This window comes from Dermacentor silvarum, chromosome 1, assembly GCF_013339745.2.
Source record: "Dermacentor silvarum isolate Dsil-2018 chromosome 1, BIME_Dsil_1.4, whole genome shotgun sequence".
Lineage (NCBI taxonomy): Eukaryota > Metazoa > Arthropoda > Arachnida > Ixodida > Ixodidae > Dermacentor > Dermacentor silvarum.
This window is the reverse complement of record NC_051154.1, coordinates 419,201,109-419,216,279: the sequence shown is the minus strand read 5'-3', so window position 1 is coordinate 419,216,279 and position 15,171 is coordinate 419,201,109. Positions and strand designations below refer to the sequence as shown.

The 15,171-nt window shown below is 42.8% G+C and overlaps 1 protein-coding gene across 3 annotated transcripts in view; it reads right to left on the bottom strand.

Annotated features, from left to right (window-relative positions):
• Positions 1 to 15,171, bottom strand: part of LOC119437611 (probable medium-chain specific acyl-CoA dehydrogenase, mitochondrial) — a 241,958-nt gene that overhangs the window by 212,783 nt on the left and 14,004 nt on the right. For all 3 annotated transcript variants that reach the window (XM_037704610.2, XM_049660744.1, XM_037704609.2), the window contains exon 2: positions 5,735 to 5,834. In XM_037704610.2, coding sequence (XP_037560538.1) covers positions 5,735 to 5,834 — 100 coding nt within the window. The remainder of the gene's footprint in view (positions 1 to 5,734; positions 5,835 to 15,171) is intronic.

Genomic DNA, 15,171 nt, shown 5'->3' with positions numbered 1-15,171 from the left:
CCGTTTCCGAATACCTTCAGAATGAGTGCTCGGAGCAAGTTATCAGTTGACGTGCAAGACTTATTCTTGCCCCACAACCTTGTGTGTGATCAAATTATCCACTGCCTTGATAGGTATGGGACCACAAAGTTTCAGAATGCATGTGGCACACATATTGACAAGTTTTTAGAGCTCCTTAGTTTTTACCTCAAGTCGACGTTCATAAGCTACAATGGTGCCATTTTCATCCTGCGGGACGGCAAGTGCATTGAATCTTGTATCGCTCCTGTTCTTAGCAACCTTGTGCTAGCAAGTTTTGACAGAAGCCTCATGGGCTGTCTCCTACCGACCAGCGTAACTAAAGTATTTCGTTTTGTAGATGATTTCCTTGTGATCTACTAGCTGTGGAACAAAACTGACGGAACAGGCCAACTCTCGCGAGCAAAAGAAATTTTCGACATCTTTCAATCGGTAATGAAACATTTAGAACCAACGATCGAGCATTCCTCCGATAATAACATAAGGTTTCTGGACCCAGAGATATCGTTTGAGAGGGAGCACGTATGTTGGGCTTACAACCCCCGCTCGAAGAAAAGTATTCTCCCCTTCACATCTGCGTACTCAAAAATAGTTAAAAGAAGCATTGCCGTCTCATGTCTCAGAGCAGCTCTGACCCATTCATGCCACCACCAGGGGGCTAGCAACTTCATTCACTAAGTGCACCGGCTCATCCAGGCCTTATGGCCCTGCTGACGAGTGTTTCAGAAAAGCTTTTGGTGATCCTCAAAAGAGGGAGGTCTGGACGTGATACCTTAGTGCTCACGAGGCCCAGGACAAGGGACCTCATGTGAGCACCACCGTCCTACCCTATGTCCATGGAGTCTCGCATAGTTCAAAAAAGGTCGCCGGAAAAATAGGCACACGCATATTGTTCAGCGCAAGGGACAAGCTGTCGGCGCTATGCCACAAGGTAAACAAGGAAGCAGGGTTCGTACAGGTTTCTAAGGCAAAAATTCAAGGATATTCCAGGACTTTCCAGGACCTGTCACAGGTTTTTCAAGGACTCAAAGTGGCATCCAAAGTAGGATTTCTTTACTCTAACATTTCCAAAAATGACTAGTTTTATTGCACTTACAATAAATAAATGTATATCACAATTATAATAAAAATGTGTAGCCTTGATAACTTCTCAATATCACAACACAAAATTAATGCTTACAACAGCGGCTAAGATTTCTCCGGTATAGGCTGGGTAAAGTTCACCAAAAATATTCAAAACATTCAGCATAGGATTATTGCACTAAAATAAAAAGAAACAAATGTATATCACAATGATGTTAATAATGTTTAGCCTTGATCAGTTTGCAAGTTCACAACAATGCCAAAAAAAGTTCACAAAACACAATGAATGCTCCCAACAGCTACTCTGACTTCTCCAGTATTAACTGGGCAAGCTTACCACACATTTCCAAACCATTCGGTGTAGTCTTGCTACACATCCATTATATTATAACAAATAGGTGTATATTGCAATTTTGTCATGTCATGTCTTGTCATTTTGTCATGCCTTGTCTTGATCAATTCTCAAGTCCGCTATATTAAAAGTTAACACAACGAACACTCAACAGCTGCTCAGGTTCTGCAGCATTAGCTGGGTTGGTTCATCAAACATTTCCAAAACATTCAGCATACCACATTTTCTGGTGTATAAGACGCGTTTTTTTTTTTAATTTTTCGTCGGTGCGTCTTATAAAACGGTGCCGACCTATGTACATTTTTTTTTCTTGCGGAAAAACTGCCGTCAAAATCGGATTCGATGTTATGGTCACACGAGGCACGCTGGTTGACTTAATTGCTACGAGTTCTGTGCGCGCTATCAAGTTCGGGCCTGAGCGCCGTGCGAGAAGGATGGTGCAGTAAGGCAAGCGGCGGTAGGCCGACCGCGAGTCGATCGACCGCGAAGTCATCGCATCTGCAGATCGCTGTCAAGATACGGCACGCGCCGCTGCGCAAATTACGCAGTTGCTCCGAGTACAGGCAGCCCCGCCCCCCCCTCCTCCCTCCAAGGCTGCCTTCCCGCTTTCCTCCCTTGTGCGCGATTCGGCTCACCGTCGCACGCTTTCACTTGCACATAATACAGCATACGGCGCGCGGGGAGGATGTTATCGCCTTTGGACTTTATACGGAGCATCGCGGCAACCACGACGGCAAAAATGCGCCTGGATTGGAAATATATGGCACCCATACGCTTGCGCGTGACCCATGTTCAAGGAGCGAAACGTCACTGTAACTTTTTCAAACCGCTTACCGAAAGAACAGGTGCGTCTTGTACACCCGTGCGACTTATATGCGTTTTGCTTTTTCGGAAAAACTGCCGTTTTGAGGGGGGTTCGTCTTTTGACCCTTTTCGCGGAGCAGTTTGTTTTAGAGAAACGAGATGGCGCTTACGGCAGCGCGCCATTCGTCTCCTCAGCGACCGCGCACGAATACGAAACCATTACTGCTTCTACCTTGCTTCTGTGCGATCAGCTCTCGGAAATGCAACTGAGTTTTCGCTAACACACTGTCTTCCAATCATGCTAGACTGAATCACGTGGATTGAAGACGTGTGCAGTAGTTGGCTGCAAAAATAGTGACTGGCATGTTAAGGAATGGAATGAATCTGTGTGGCCAAGTTATTTCGCGGACCGCTGCTGCAACTGTCCGAACGTATCACTGGCACTTCGAGATGTACGACTTTCCTCGAGGATACAGAAATTTGCTCATCCGCCAGCCTTGTATCACTCACCTTCAAAGAAAGGGCTTCATACCCAGAACGTCGGCAAGAGTACCACTCGTTAAACAATGACAAAGGGAGTAGCGCCGCTTCCTGTCATAGTAAGTTCCGTGCACGTTCACATCTGTCTCAAATGGCAGGAAAATTTACGCCCACTCTATCGCCGACGTATCAAGAATAAGTGAATGGGCTCATACTTGAATATGTGCGCACTGTATACGCACAATAAATGACGGACTACACCGATGGCGCACGAATGGTCGAAGCTGAATGTTTCGTGACGATCCACAAGCGTAAGCGAGTTACTAGCTGTAATATATATATTTGCTACAAGGTATTACAATGTAAAAAACAGCTACGTTTCAAGCTTCGTGCGCAGCAAGAACAAACATATCGGAAATGAGCACACGCGCGAGCGATTAGGCGGAAAATAATCAGATAGTAGCCAGACCGAGGAACTTCAATGAGTCAGAAACTAACAAGCCACTGCATCAAAATATTTGCCGAATAAAGAACACAGAGCAAAACACACTAATCCTGACTGAATTCATGAGCGGAACGTTTGGATAGCTTGGAATACATATGTAGACCCGCTTTTAGAACAAGCACCATATACGCTCCTTGCGCCGTTTGGGCATAGCTTAATCAGCTCTGAAAGCGCTTTTGCATGTTTTCTGAATCTGTGATCAAAGCTTCGTGTCATCCACCTAGTCACCGTTTACGATATCTTCGAAAACAGAGGTTTTCTAAGCCAGGCCGGCGTCCTACACTTCCTTTATAAACAAGGAGGCAACGAAGGCAGTTGAGGCAAGCAATGGAAGCGTCACTACGTGATCAAACATGGCAGCGCCCATGAGGTCGCCGCGAAAAGGGTCAAAACGTGTTTTGTTTTTTGTTTTTTCGGAAAAACTGCCGTTTTGAGGGGGGTTCGTCTTAAACAAAGGTGAGAATTATAGAACAGAAAATACGGTAATGTTATTGCACTTATAGTATGATAAATAATATAACAAACCTCCACCCAAAGGCACTGAGCATCAGTGGTAAAGTTGCTCTCCACTATAGCTCTCTTTAGCTTCAATAGCTTCACCTTGCGCGCAAGAGTGAAAGTGGCGCAAGCCAGACCGACGGGCGAGGAGTGAAACGAACGATAGATAGGGTGAGGAAAGCAGCGTATAAACCCTCCCAGCCAAGCCAGCACCGAAGCGCGGCACGGGTCTCTCGCTCCGTTCGCGGTTTGACGCAGTGAAGCCTTTTATTTTTTACGTGCAGTTCTGCAAAATGGAACCATGTTTGCTCGCGCCGGCGTATTGTTTCTGAAATGGGGAGTTCCACGCCGATCTACCACAGAAAGGAGGTCACAATGTCGTTATCAGAGTGCATTGCTCACGAAATTACAGGATTTTCAAGGAAGGAAAAAAATTCCAGGACTTTCAAGGGCCTTGAAAACGCACTTTTCAACTTCAAGGGTTTTCAAGGATTTCAAGGACCTGTACGCACCCTGCAAGGAAGGCCCCAAAAAAGCAATCTGTGAGAAACAACACAGAAAACCTCATGTTGACAGCGCATATGCAGTTGTGTATGAGATCCCGCTCAAGTGCAAAAGCATTGGCCAAACAGGCCGATAGTTAATGACAGGCTGAGAGAGCATGCGTGCGCAATGAAAAGGTCTGTACCCAGCCATTTAGCCCAGCACTGCAAAGAATGCGGCTGCAAACCTCTCTTTGAAGGCTGCACAATACTAGGTAGGTATAAACATCAAAGAGCACGCGAGATTTGGGAAGCGTTTTGCCTTCAATCGCACGGAAACTCCTGCATCTGCATACCCTCTGTTTCTCTGCATAGCTGCGAGATTAACTACTTGTTAAAAATGTGATAACCTGCTATGACGACGCACGTGATGTGATGATTTCATTCCCTTCCCGGTGCAGAAACCGTGTTTTTCTGGTCCTCTGCGCTGAACCTGTGTATTGTATATATTGCTTTCCCAGCATATCACGTGCGCTTTGAGCGGGCTATATAATGCGCATTAGGGTCATGAAATACAACCAGTTGGAAGTGAGCACTCACCCTGTCACCTGTCCCCTTTGTTCCCTCCCTTCTAACTCAAACCGAGTTGCGCTAAAGCAAGACAAGAATACTTGTCTGTCTACTCACTTCATCCCGTCCCAACTCTCTCCACTTGTCTCATCTAGCCTCTGCAAGCGAAAGTCCTTCCCTGCATTCTCCCATACCGGAGCTGGAGGATCGCGTGTCGCATACATCATGGGCCCCGTCTTTTTTTTTTTTTCCTTGCTTTCCTGCTGTGCGACACACTTCCACTGAAGGTGTCACGCGCGAGCTGTAGCGTTTGCCTCGTTTTGCGCAGCGCATGAGAACACCTGACTAGCAGTATAAGTCAGTGCTACACGAATACTGAGGCAGCCGCAAGCGGATCTCAGAGCATGATCGCGTGCTGAAACACTGTAGAAAATTACATAGTTTCGATTTCAGTGTGAGCGAATGCACAATGTGGGAACAAGCAGACGAAACAGAAGTACGTCTCTCTTGCTACGGTACGAAGTCAAACGAAAACGCGCAGACATTCAGTTTGTAGGTTTCATTATATCTCTAAGCTTTAATTCGTCTATTGAAGCAACAGATCAAGCCACATAATAGATGTTGGCCTGAATAATTCTTTAAGTCACGTGTCACCGAGAGTGACATCACAGCACGGCGAACAACGCAGGCGCACTTGCGCGATGAATCTCGTCTCTGGCTGAGAGTGTGGCGCCCACCAGGAGAAGGGCACAGGAAGTTTGGTTTGAAATTTCAGCTCTTTTCACGGCAAGTAGCAGTGCAGGCCCGATCGTAAGTACGCTTGTCAGTTGGAAAGGGCCAGACCTGGTGCTCTTTATCATGCCCACTAAAATATCTCTTTGGAATAATGATACAATGAAACTGCTGCACCCCACAATGACAACATGTGATGGACACACTCACCAAAACAATATCCCAAGTGGCCTGCCTTGGATGCAGCAGCAGCTGCCTCGGTTGACAGTGCACGATGATGCTGCTGGATGGACCTGAGTGCCCGCAGCGCCTGCACGTGTTATGCAATTGTTTGAAGGAAGAAGCGTCACACAAGCTTGCCAAGACAGAGCAATGCCATCGAATATGGCTACACTTGGCCAAACACCCACCTCTTCCTCCCTTGGCACTCAGTTAAAGTAGCATCAACTAGAATATTGTACTGCACCTTTGCCTAGCATTACACCCATCTCTTGAAGCTTTCTCATTGTTTCGGCTCCTCCATAGGTTGTTAATACGGCAGGCTACACTGATTATATACTTCTCAAGGATATTGGCAAGCTGGTGGTCACAAGTTTGCAGTGCCTGCCATATTGTTACGTGTAGCTGATAATAACGGACAGAGGTACTGCCTTCATATCTACACTCGTCAAGACAGTGCTAGATCTCAGCGGCACCCGCAAACTAACGACCTAACAGAACGCCTAAACAAGATCATTGAGGATATGCTGAGTATGTACACAGACATGGATCACAAAAATTGGGATGACATTCTACCATGCGTCACATTCACCTATAATACGGCACAGCAGGAAACAACACAAAAGATGCCCTTTAGCCTTCGGCACGGCCACGAAGTGACTACGATGCTTGATGCGATGCAATGACTTCACTGATATCGACATGGGCGCTGAAGTTTTCACTCAGCGTGCTGAAGCGAGGCAGCTAGCTCGCGTCCGTATTAACCGACAACAAAACTATGACGCACAGCGCTACTATCGATGACACCGATATGTCAACTACCAACCAAGCAAGAAAGTGTGGATCTAGAGTCCTATCTGACAACGGGGACTTTTTGAAAAGCTACTGAGGCAATACTTTGGCCCATACGAGGTTGTACGACACCTAAGTGACGTTAACTACGTAGTCATCCCTGATAGCTCCTCGAGAACTCGACAGCAAAAACAGGACGTTGCGCACTGTGCGCATGGAACCATATTGCACTGGATGAAGTGCACCACAGCTATTCTACTATGTCTTAGTTGAGCATATGCTCTCTACGAAGGGAGGCAAATGCCACATCCAATGTGCGGCTCATGGACAAAGAAGAAGCTCTCGTGCAGCTAAAGAGAAGACGACGAAGTTTACCCCTTAGCCTTCATTAAAGTGAGCTACCCTGTATTCTTGATTTGTGCTGTTCCTGCATCACGACAATATGTTTCTCTCACTGCAATGAGGAAAGGCTCAAGCATCGAGAATCTTGATTTTCTATTGTGTTTTTTGTGGTCTCATTTTCCCAAATAACTGTTCATGTCGAACGCAATTCCACAGGCCACTTTGCCATTCATCTAGAAGGTTAGGTGAGGTGGTCCCTTTTTTCCTAGACCGAGGTCTTCACCATTGTGCAGTGATTTTCAAGCTGTATGATCTTAAATATAACGACTGCGCACGTTTTGGGATGAAACTGCCTCAAACTATCTCTACACAAGTATTGCATACAACAGCTATTACAATGTAGTGCTAGAACATAACATATACCACAGGCAAATATGTGAAGACTATTGTCAATTAGAACCATCTCTTTCATGTGTCAGTGTTTCATCTGAGACAAACATTTTTTCGGTAATTTCTACATTGCCCTCCTCAGCTAGTGTCTACGAAGAATGGCTTGAAGCACAGTACTATTTATAATAAAAAGAAAACTAATATTCTTATTGACCATTTGGCATTCTTTCTGTCTCTCTCTTCTTTCTAGGGTGTCTTGCTTTGCACCACTGTACATCTAAGGGGGGGGGGGGGGGGGCACATGTCAGCTCACCACATGCTTGGAAAGCAAGTTTCCAGATATCGGCGTACGAGTCTGGGATCAGGTGCGGGCAAGTGCTGTGTGCACTTCAAAAATGCTTGCACGGGCACCTGTGAACAAAAGTGGGCACCCAGAAAATTTCTGGCATCTTACTTTCTCTGCAATTCTCCTGGGCACAGCGGCACGATAGCCTTACTGGCTAGCTGGCATGCACTCATGATGTACCGTGCACAGCACCTTTCTTTCTTTCTTTTTTTTCTTCCTGCAGCCACAATTAAGTGGGCTCCCACAGGACTATGTTGACAGCGTGGTTGCAGACATGTGTGCCTGAAAGAATGTCAAGTAGGCGCGGCGACTAGACTGAGCCAAACACTCAAACCTGGAGAAAGAATCCACCCGTGTTTTGCCCACTTTGTAATGTTTAGTAGTGCCACATTAGACAAATGCCGGAACTGACGTGAATGACTTGATATTTTTTCATGCGAAAACAATGTATGCCTCATAACACAAAAATTTGGCGGCCGCAACGGAGCAATCTTAACAACCATGGCCGCCTGCACAAATAGTAAAAACATGTAAGAAATGCCTAGATTGACATGAAGTTTCTCAGGGAGGTTCCGGTAAACAAAGTAAATCGATGGCTTTGAAAAAAAAAAATGTGGTAAATTCCAGGCTGGGTGGGAATCAAACCCGGGCCTCCATGGTGCGAGATGCTTCCCCGACGCCATGGCGGCTCCGCTGTTCTGATTGACTAAAGGTGTGCGTGCATGTGACGGCACAGCCAATGGGGAGGAGCTGAGCACTTATCAACTCCTCGAGGCTGAGACGCTTGGCGCGTTTTGATTTGGCCTTACCAAGGTGCAGTTAGAACGCAGGCGAGAGCTTGCACGGACAAGGTACACACGAAAAAAAAAAAAAACATTTGACCAAAGGGACTACTATAATGCTTTCGCATTCCCACACGTAATCAGTCTTAATTGTCTCTGCTGAATTTTTTTACACAGATGGCACCCCTACCAAAATATGGCTGTGATATTTATTATTCATTGGAAATCTTTTGTTTCAAGCACTGCTTCATAAAAGTGGTGAACGATAGTAATAACAGGACACTGTATATGGCTCTACTAATGAGTAACACTCGTAATGAATCAGCATGTACATGAAAACAAATGTCTATTTGCACAAACCTGGCCAGAAGAAAAATTAGCTAAATTCACTGTTCCCGTGTACATTCTCTACTAAACATGACAATTTTCCTCTTCATAAAATGGCTTATTTATTGATGATTGAAAATTTCAGCATTTCATCTTGAATAGTTTTGGCCCTACTTCGGGAAGTCGTGACCAAGTACAGCCATAAATTGCCATTTTGAAATAATAACTCATGAACTAATTATCAGAACAAAGAAAAACTTGGCAAACATGATAAGTACAATGTTGCCTAGAACACAACTAAAAAGTGTTGTTCTGATTTGAAAAAAAAAGATATTCAGTTCTAAACATTTATTGCCCATTTTTATTTGGACCTATATAAATGTCTAATTGCTTTAACGCAATATCTGTCCATAGAAATGTTTCATCTAGAGGCACAGCAAACGGCATTTTCTTATGCTGAACAGTTTTGCCATAAACGCAGTACAGCGGAGGCTGGTAAAGCAAAAGCACCTGTTTTTTACTCTTTGATTGCCGTCAGGTAAGGCTTCATGTCATTAGGAAGCGCAGAAAGTAGGCTTTCTAACCAATAATATCTTCTTAATGCCTGCAGAAAGCATCCACTAACATTGTCCAAAAGTGGCACCGTGGCGCCACCTTATGCCTATTTTAAGTCTCCTCAACGTCTAATGCACACAGTGATGCAGTAAAAATATTCTTAGATGCTCCAAATTCGGAAATGGCATTCCTTGAACCAACAACTCTCATACAGATTTACTCAACTTTCACATCGCTGAAGAACAGCAGGGCTCATGATATTGATCAACTAGAAATTAGGCCCATTAACATATACTTTGCACCAGTGCTTTCAATTGTCGTTAAATGTTTGTCTATCCACGAGTGCTTTCCCTGAAAACATTCAACATGCTAAGAAAAATTAGCTAAATTCACTGTTCCCGTGTACATTCTCTACTAAACATGACAATTTTCCTCTTCATAAAATGGCTTATTTATTGATGATTGAAAATTTCAGCATTTCATCTTGAATAGTTTTGGCCCTACTTCGGGAAGTCGTGACCAAGTACAGCCATAAATTGCCATTTTGAAATAATAACTCATGAACTAATTATCAGAACAAAGAAAAACTTGGCAAACATGATAAGTACAATGTTGCCTAGAACACAACTAAAAAGTATTGTTCTGATTTGAAAAAAAAAGATATTCAGTTCTAAACATTTATTGCCCATTTTTATTTGGACCTATATAAATGTCTAATTGCTTTAACGCAATATCTGTCCATAGAAATGTTTCATCTAGAGGCACAGCAAACGGCATTTTCTTATGCTGAACAGTTTTGCCATAAACGCAGTACAGCGGAGGCTGACGACGAAGACGACGAAAGACGACGAAGTTTAACGAAGCCAACGCGTGAGGGGAACATTCTCGACCTTGTTCTTGTTTCTGATCCTGAAATAATAAAATCGCTATCATCTGTTGGTGGTCTAAGCGATCACAAATTACTACTATTTAATCTCTGCATTGCAGTTCCTATCCGACAACCCTCAACAAAACAGATTAGGGACTACAACAAAGCAGACTTCAGCAAAATCAATACTGAACTAAACAAGTTTTCTTTTTCTTTTCGTCAGACTGCTCCTTCTCGTACAGTAGATGAAAACTGGATGCTATTTAAGAATACGTTACTATCGCTTGTTGAGAGACACGTGCCCCTTGTTCGCATTCGCGGTGATTTAGGAAAGCCCTGGTTTTCTAATACATTAAGGAGGCTGTTAGGTAAGAAAAAACGTCTTTTTCGTGATGCGAAACGCTCGAAATCTTGTTCAAAGTGGGACAAGTACTTTACATGCCTTCGTGAATACACCAACACTTTGAAACAATCCAAAAAGAAATTCTTCCACCACGACTTGCAGAACATTATTCGTGTCAACCCAAAAAAATTTTGGAATATTCTGAAACCAAACAATCGCTCCAACAACATTTCTTTGACATACCCTGACGGTACAAATGTGCCACTTGATCAGCGGTCAGACGTAATCAACTCATATTTTTGTTCTGTTTTCACTCGTGAGTCTGCACTAAAGGACGTTGATTTGCCCAACTACTGTTTCCCCCGCATGCTTCCTATTATCATTAATTCTCAAGGCATTATGAAGCTAATTGAAAACCTGAAAATTTCTAGTGCCCCCGGGCCAGATAACATCTCTGCTAAGATACTAAAAGGTACGAAAGAAATTTCCAGTCAAATATTACAAATAATTTTTACCCAGTCCATTACCGATAGCTCACTTCCAAATGACTGGAAAATCAGTAAAGTGGTACCTGTATATAAGTCAGGCAGCCGCTCTGATCCTTCTAACTATCGTCCCATTTCTCTAACAAGCATTGCCTGTAAACTCCTAGAACATATAATATATTCACAAATAGCATGTCATCTTGGGGATCATTCCTTCTTTTTTCACAATCAACACGGTTTCCGGCCTGGTTTGTCATGCGATACACAGCTTTTTGAATTTGTTACTGATCTTCACCTGAACTTAGACTCATCAATTCAGACTGACGTCATCTACCTAGATTTTGCCAAAGCATTCGACTGTGTTCCCCATCAGCGACTTTTGGCCAAACTTTCATGCCTCAATCTCGACCCTCTCGCACTGTCATGGATTCATTGCTTCCTAACAAATCGCCTCCAGTACACAGCTGTCGGAAATCATTGCTCTGGCACTTCTAGCGTGATCTCCGGCGTACCACAAGGGTCTGTCCTCGATCCCCTTCTCTTTCTCATCTTCATAAACGACCTTCCTAACGGCATTTCATCCTCTATGAGACTTTTCGCAGACGACTGCGTACTTTATCGTCGCATCAAGGACCAAACCGACCATGCAATACTTCAACAAGACTTACATTTATAGAAACCTGGTGTTCCAATTCTCTTATGAAACTTAACATCTCCAAATGTAAAGTTATGCGGATCTCCCGTAAGCACTCTAACAAGGAATACCAGTATTCTCTAAATTCGACAACCCTATCCACCGTTCAATCATATCGTTATCTCGGTATCACCATTAACAGCAAGTTGACCTGGACGGACCACATCACAAAATTGGCTACCGACACTACTAAATCACTTGGTTACGTCAGACGCAACCTGGCCCTGTGCCCCCCATCGACACGAAAACTAGCCTATGAAACTTTCATTCGAAGTAAACTTGAATACGCCTCAGCTATTTGGAGCCCGCACCAAGCTTACTTGATCAACACTTTAGAATCAATACAAAATCGTGCCGCTAGATTCATCACTTCCAGGTACAGCCGCCAAGAAAGTATCAGTAAGATTAAATCAACCTTAGGACTCGAACCATTGTTGTTGCGTCGGAAAATTGCAAAGCTGTGCCTTTTCCATCGAATATATTATAACTTCCCACATCTGCATGGAAAGCTTCTTATTCCACCAACCCGTACATCTCGTCGCCTTTTTAACTCTTGCAGCATCCAGCGCTTGCATGGTTCAACATCTTCCTTTAATCAATCGTTTTTGCCTAGCACTATCGCAGAGTGGAACAGATTACCAGATAGAGTTGTCAGCGAGCGTAACCACATTATCTTTAAACGGCTGCTTACTGATTACCTCAAACTCTAACCTTATAATGACCGTACTGTGTTTTCCTTCTTTCGCTTTTTCTTTTTTTCTTTTTTCTTTTTTTCTTGCTTTTGCATTGTATTCGGTGTGCCGCGAAGTTTTTCCTTTTTTTGTGTGTGTGTTCCTTTTTTCTTTTTAGTTGTGTTCTCAAATGTAATCCACAGGCTGTAGGAAATTGTAACCACGTCTATATTCCTATTCTTACCTCCTGTAACCCCCCCTTATGTAATACCCCGACAGGGGTCCTTAAGGGAAAATAAATGATGATGATAACTGTTTAATTCAAGTCCAGTGACAGAAATAGCTTCTCAAATTAAGAGGCTAATATCTCTAAAGGTTTAGTATATACGAACAAGTTTCATACTTTTATGAAAAACACTCTCCCCACAGCAGTTATCAACCGAACTGGTGTTGCTCACTCCGAAATGAACTCTAAGCATATATATTGATTTTTCAAAAGCATTCTATTAATAATAAAATATTGTCCGTTAAGCTCGAGCATTATGGATTATGTGGTGCTGCATTTGACCTTTTGAACTCGTACTTGAAACACAGAAAGCAGTGTGTTGGAATTGATGAAAAACATCCCTCTTTAATAAATATAACATGTGGTAAGCATTCTGGGGCCACTACTATTTAATATTTCTGTAAATGACCCGTCATGGTTGCTCAGTGGCTATGGTGTTGGGCTGCTGAGCACGAGGTCGCGGGATCGAATCCCGGCCACGGCGGCCGCATTTCGATGGGGGCGAAATGCGAAAACACCCGTGTACTTAGATTTAGGTGCACGTTAAAAAACCCCAGGTGGTCCAAATTTCCGAAGTCCCCCACTATGGCGTGCCTCATAATCAGATCATGGTTTTGGCAAGTAAAGACCATAATTAAAAATTAATTATTATTATTTATGTAAATGACATGACCAGCCTAACTGAGCGTGCCAAGTGCATCATGTATGCAGATGACACCGGGCATTTTTTTCCAGTCGAATAACGTTCACGAATTTACTTGGCAAATACTGCTTTACAAACATTACTAGAATGGACTAAAATAAACAGTTTAGAAATTAACGCCATTAAAGCTAAAGCTGTAATGGTTACACCTGTGCAAAAACATGTCAATCGCAACCTAAGTCTATACTTTGGGGCAGAAAATATACAACTTGTATAAAAGAAGTGAAGACATTAGTTGTGCCTTTCAATCAGCAGCTGAACTGGAGCACACATGTCGATCGTGTGGCGAAATGTTTGGCACAGGCTTGTGGCCTACATTGAAGGTTTCTTTATAATTTGTCCCTCATACCTTGTTCACCAATCTCTATTCCCTAAGAAAACCATGTTGCAAGCACCTCTTACGACACCCACACAGCCACACTGAATGTGCTTCCTCTGCAAGTGTAATCTCATCATGAAATAGAGTTTGAAATGGAATAAAAATCATTCTGTTTTGTGTAATCTCAGAAAACCTCATGAATATAATATTCGGAATAGAGACCACTGGCTAATACCTTTCTCACACACGAAACATGGTCCATTTACTTAAGTTCTTACATAGGCAAGGAATTACTTATACAGCTTTACTGAGAAAGAGTTTATTAGGAAATTCCTCATCCTGTACATTCATTAATTACGTGCAGTTTTAGCAGTTTAAAAGTTCATATGTCGCACTTCTGGAATTGTTATGCAATATCTTTTGTTAAATTAATATTTCCATAAGCTTTTCCATAAATTGCACAAAACAGAGTACATCGTCCATCCCAATCACTCGTTGGTTTCGTGCGCGAAGAAATCCGTGGATCACAAATAGGTTGATGTGGTATTTCTAAAAAGATAGAATGCACAAGAAACTAAAATGTCAACCATTTAACAGAACGCTACTAATTCACTTAAGAAATATTCGAATACACTTGGGGCAGTTTTGAAATGTGCAAAATCCAACTACTTTAAAAGCACATATTGCTCAATGGAAGTAACACTAAAACGAAACTGGCAGCTTATTGAAGAGTTTCTAAACAAAAACGATTCCCACGTGCGATTAACTAAAATAACATTGCATCGAACACTTATACTGAACCAAATGGTATCGCTAACGCTTTTAGTGGTGATTTTACATACACCGAAAGCACTCAACACCCTCTATCATTTCCCCATTTGTTGTGCTGTCAACATTCCTTTTATATCCAACTTCTAGTGCAGAAATTCATTCTGTCATATCATCACTAAAAACAACCGAGGCGGGTTTAGATTCAAGAATTAAAACTAATAAATGATACAGTTTCGCCTGTTCTTGCTAACATCAAGAAAATGTTTAGGAACGGTACGTTTCCAGCCTCCCTAAGAAACGGAAAGATAACTCCCGTTTTCAAGAATGAATGTATTAATAATTACCGTCCAATTTGCATTCTTCCATTTTTTAGTTAGGTAATCGAAAAGCTTCTGTCCAACGCCTAATGTCATATTTAAAAAAGTTTGACTTACTTACTCTCTCCCCATCAGTCTGGCTTTTGTCCAGGGTTGTCAACTGAAATGGCATTCATTCATGCCCGACCATTGTTTCCTACTTCCATTCAGTGCCCGACCTATCGTTTCCTACTTTTCTTTCTATGTCCTTGTTTTCCTATTAGTGCAACCATGTATTCCAGGCATTCATTAGTTTCACGGACAAAATTAAACTTGCTATAGATGATGGATCACTATATTTGGTGCAGTTTTTGTTGACCTTGCTAAAGCTTTTGACACCCCCCCCCCCCTATTAATCACATCATTCTCTTTCATAAACTCGAGTCTTACGGAATTAC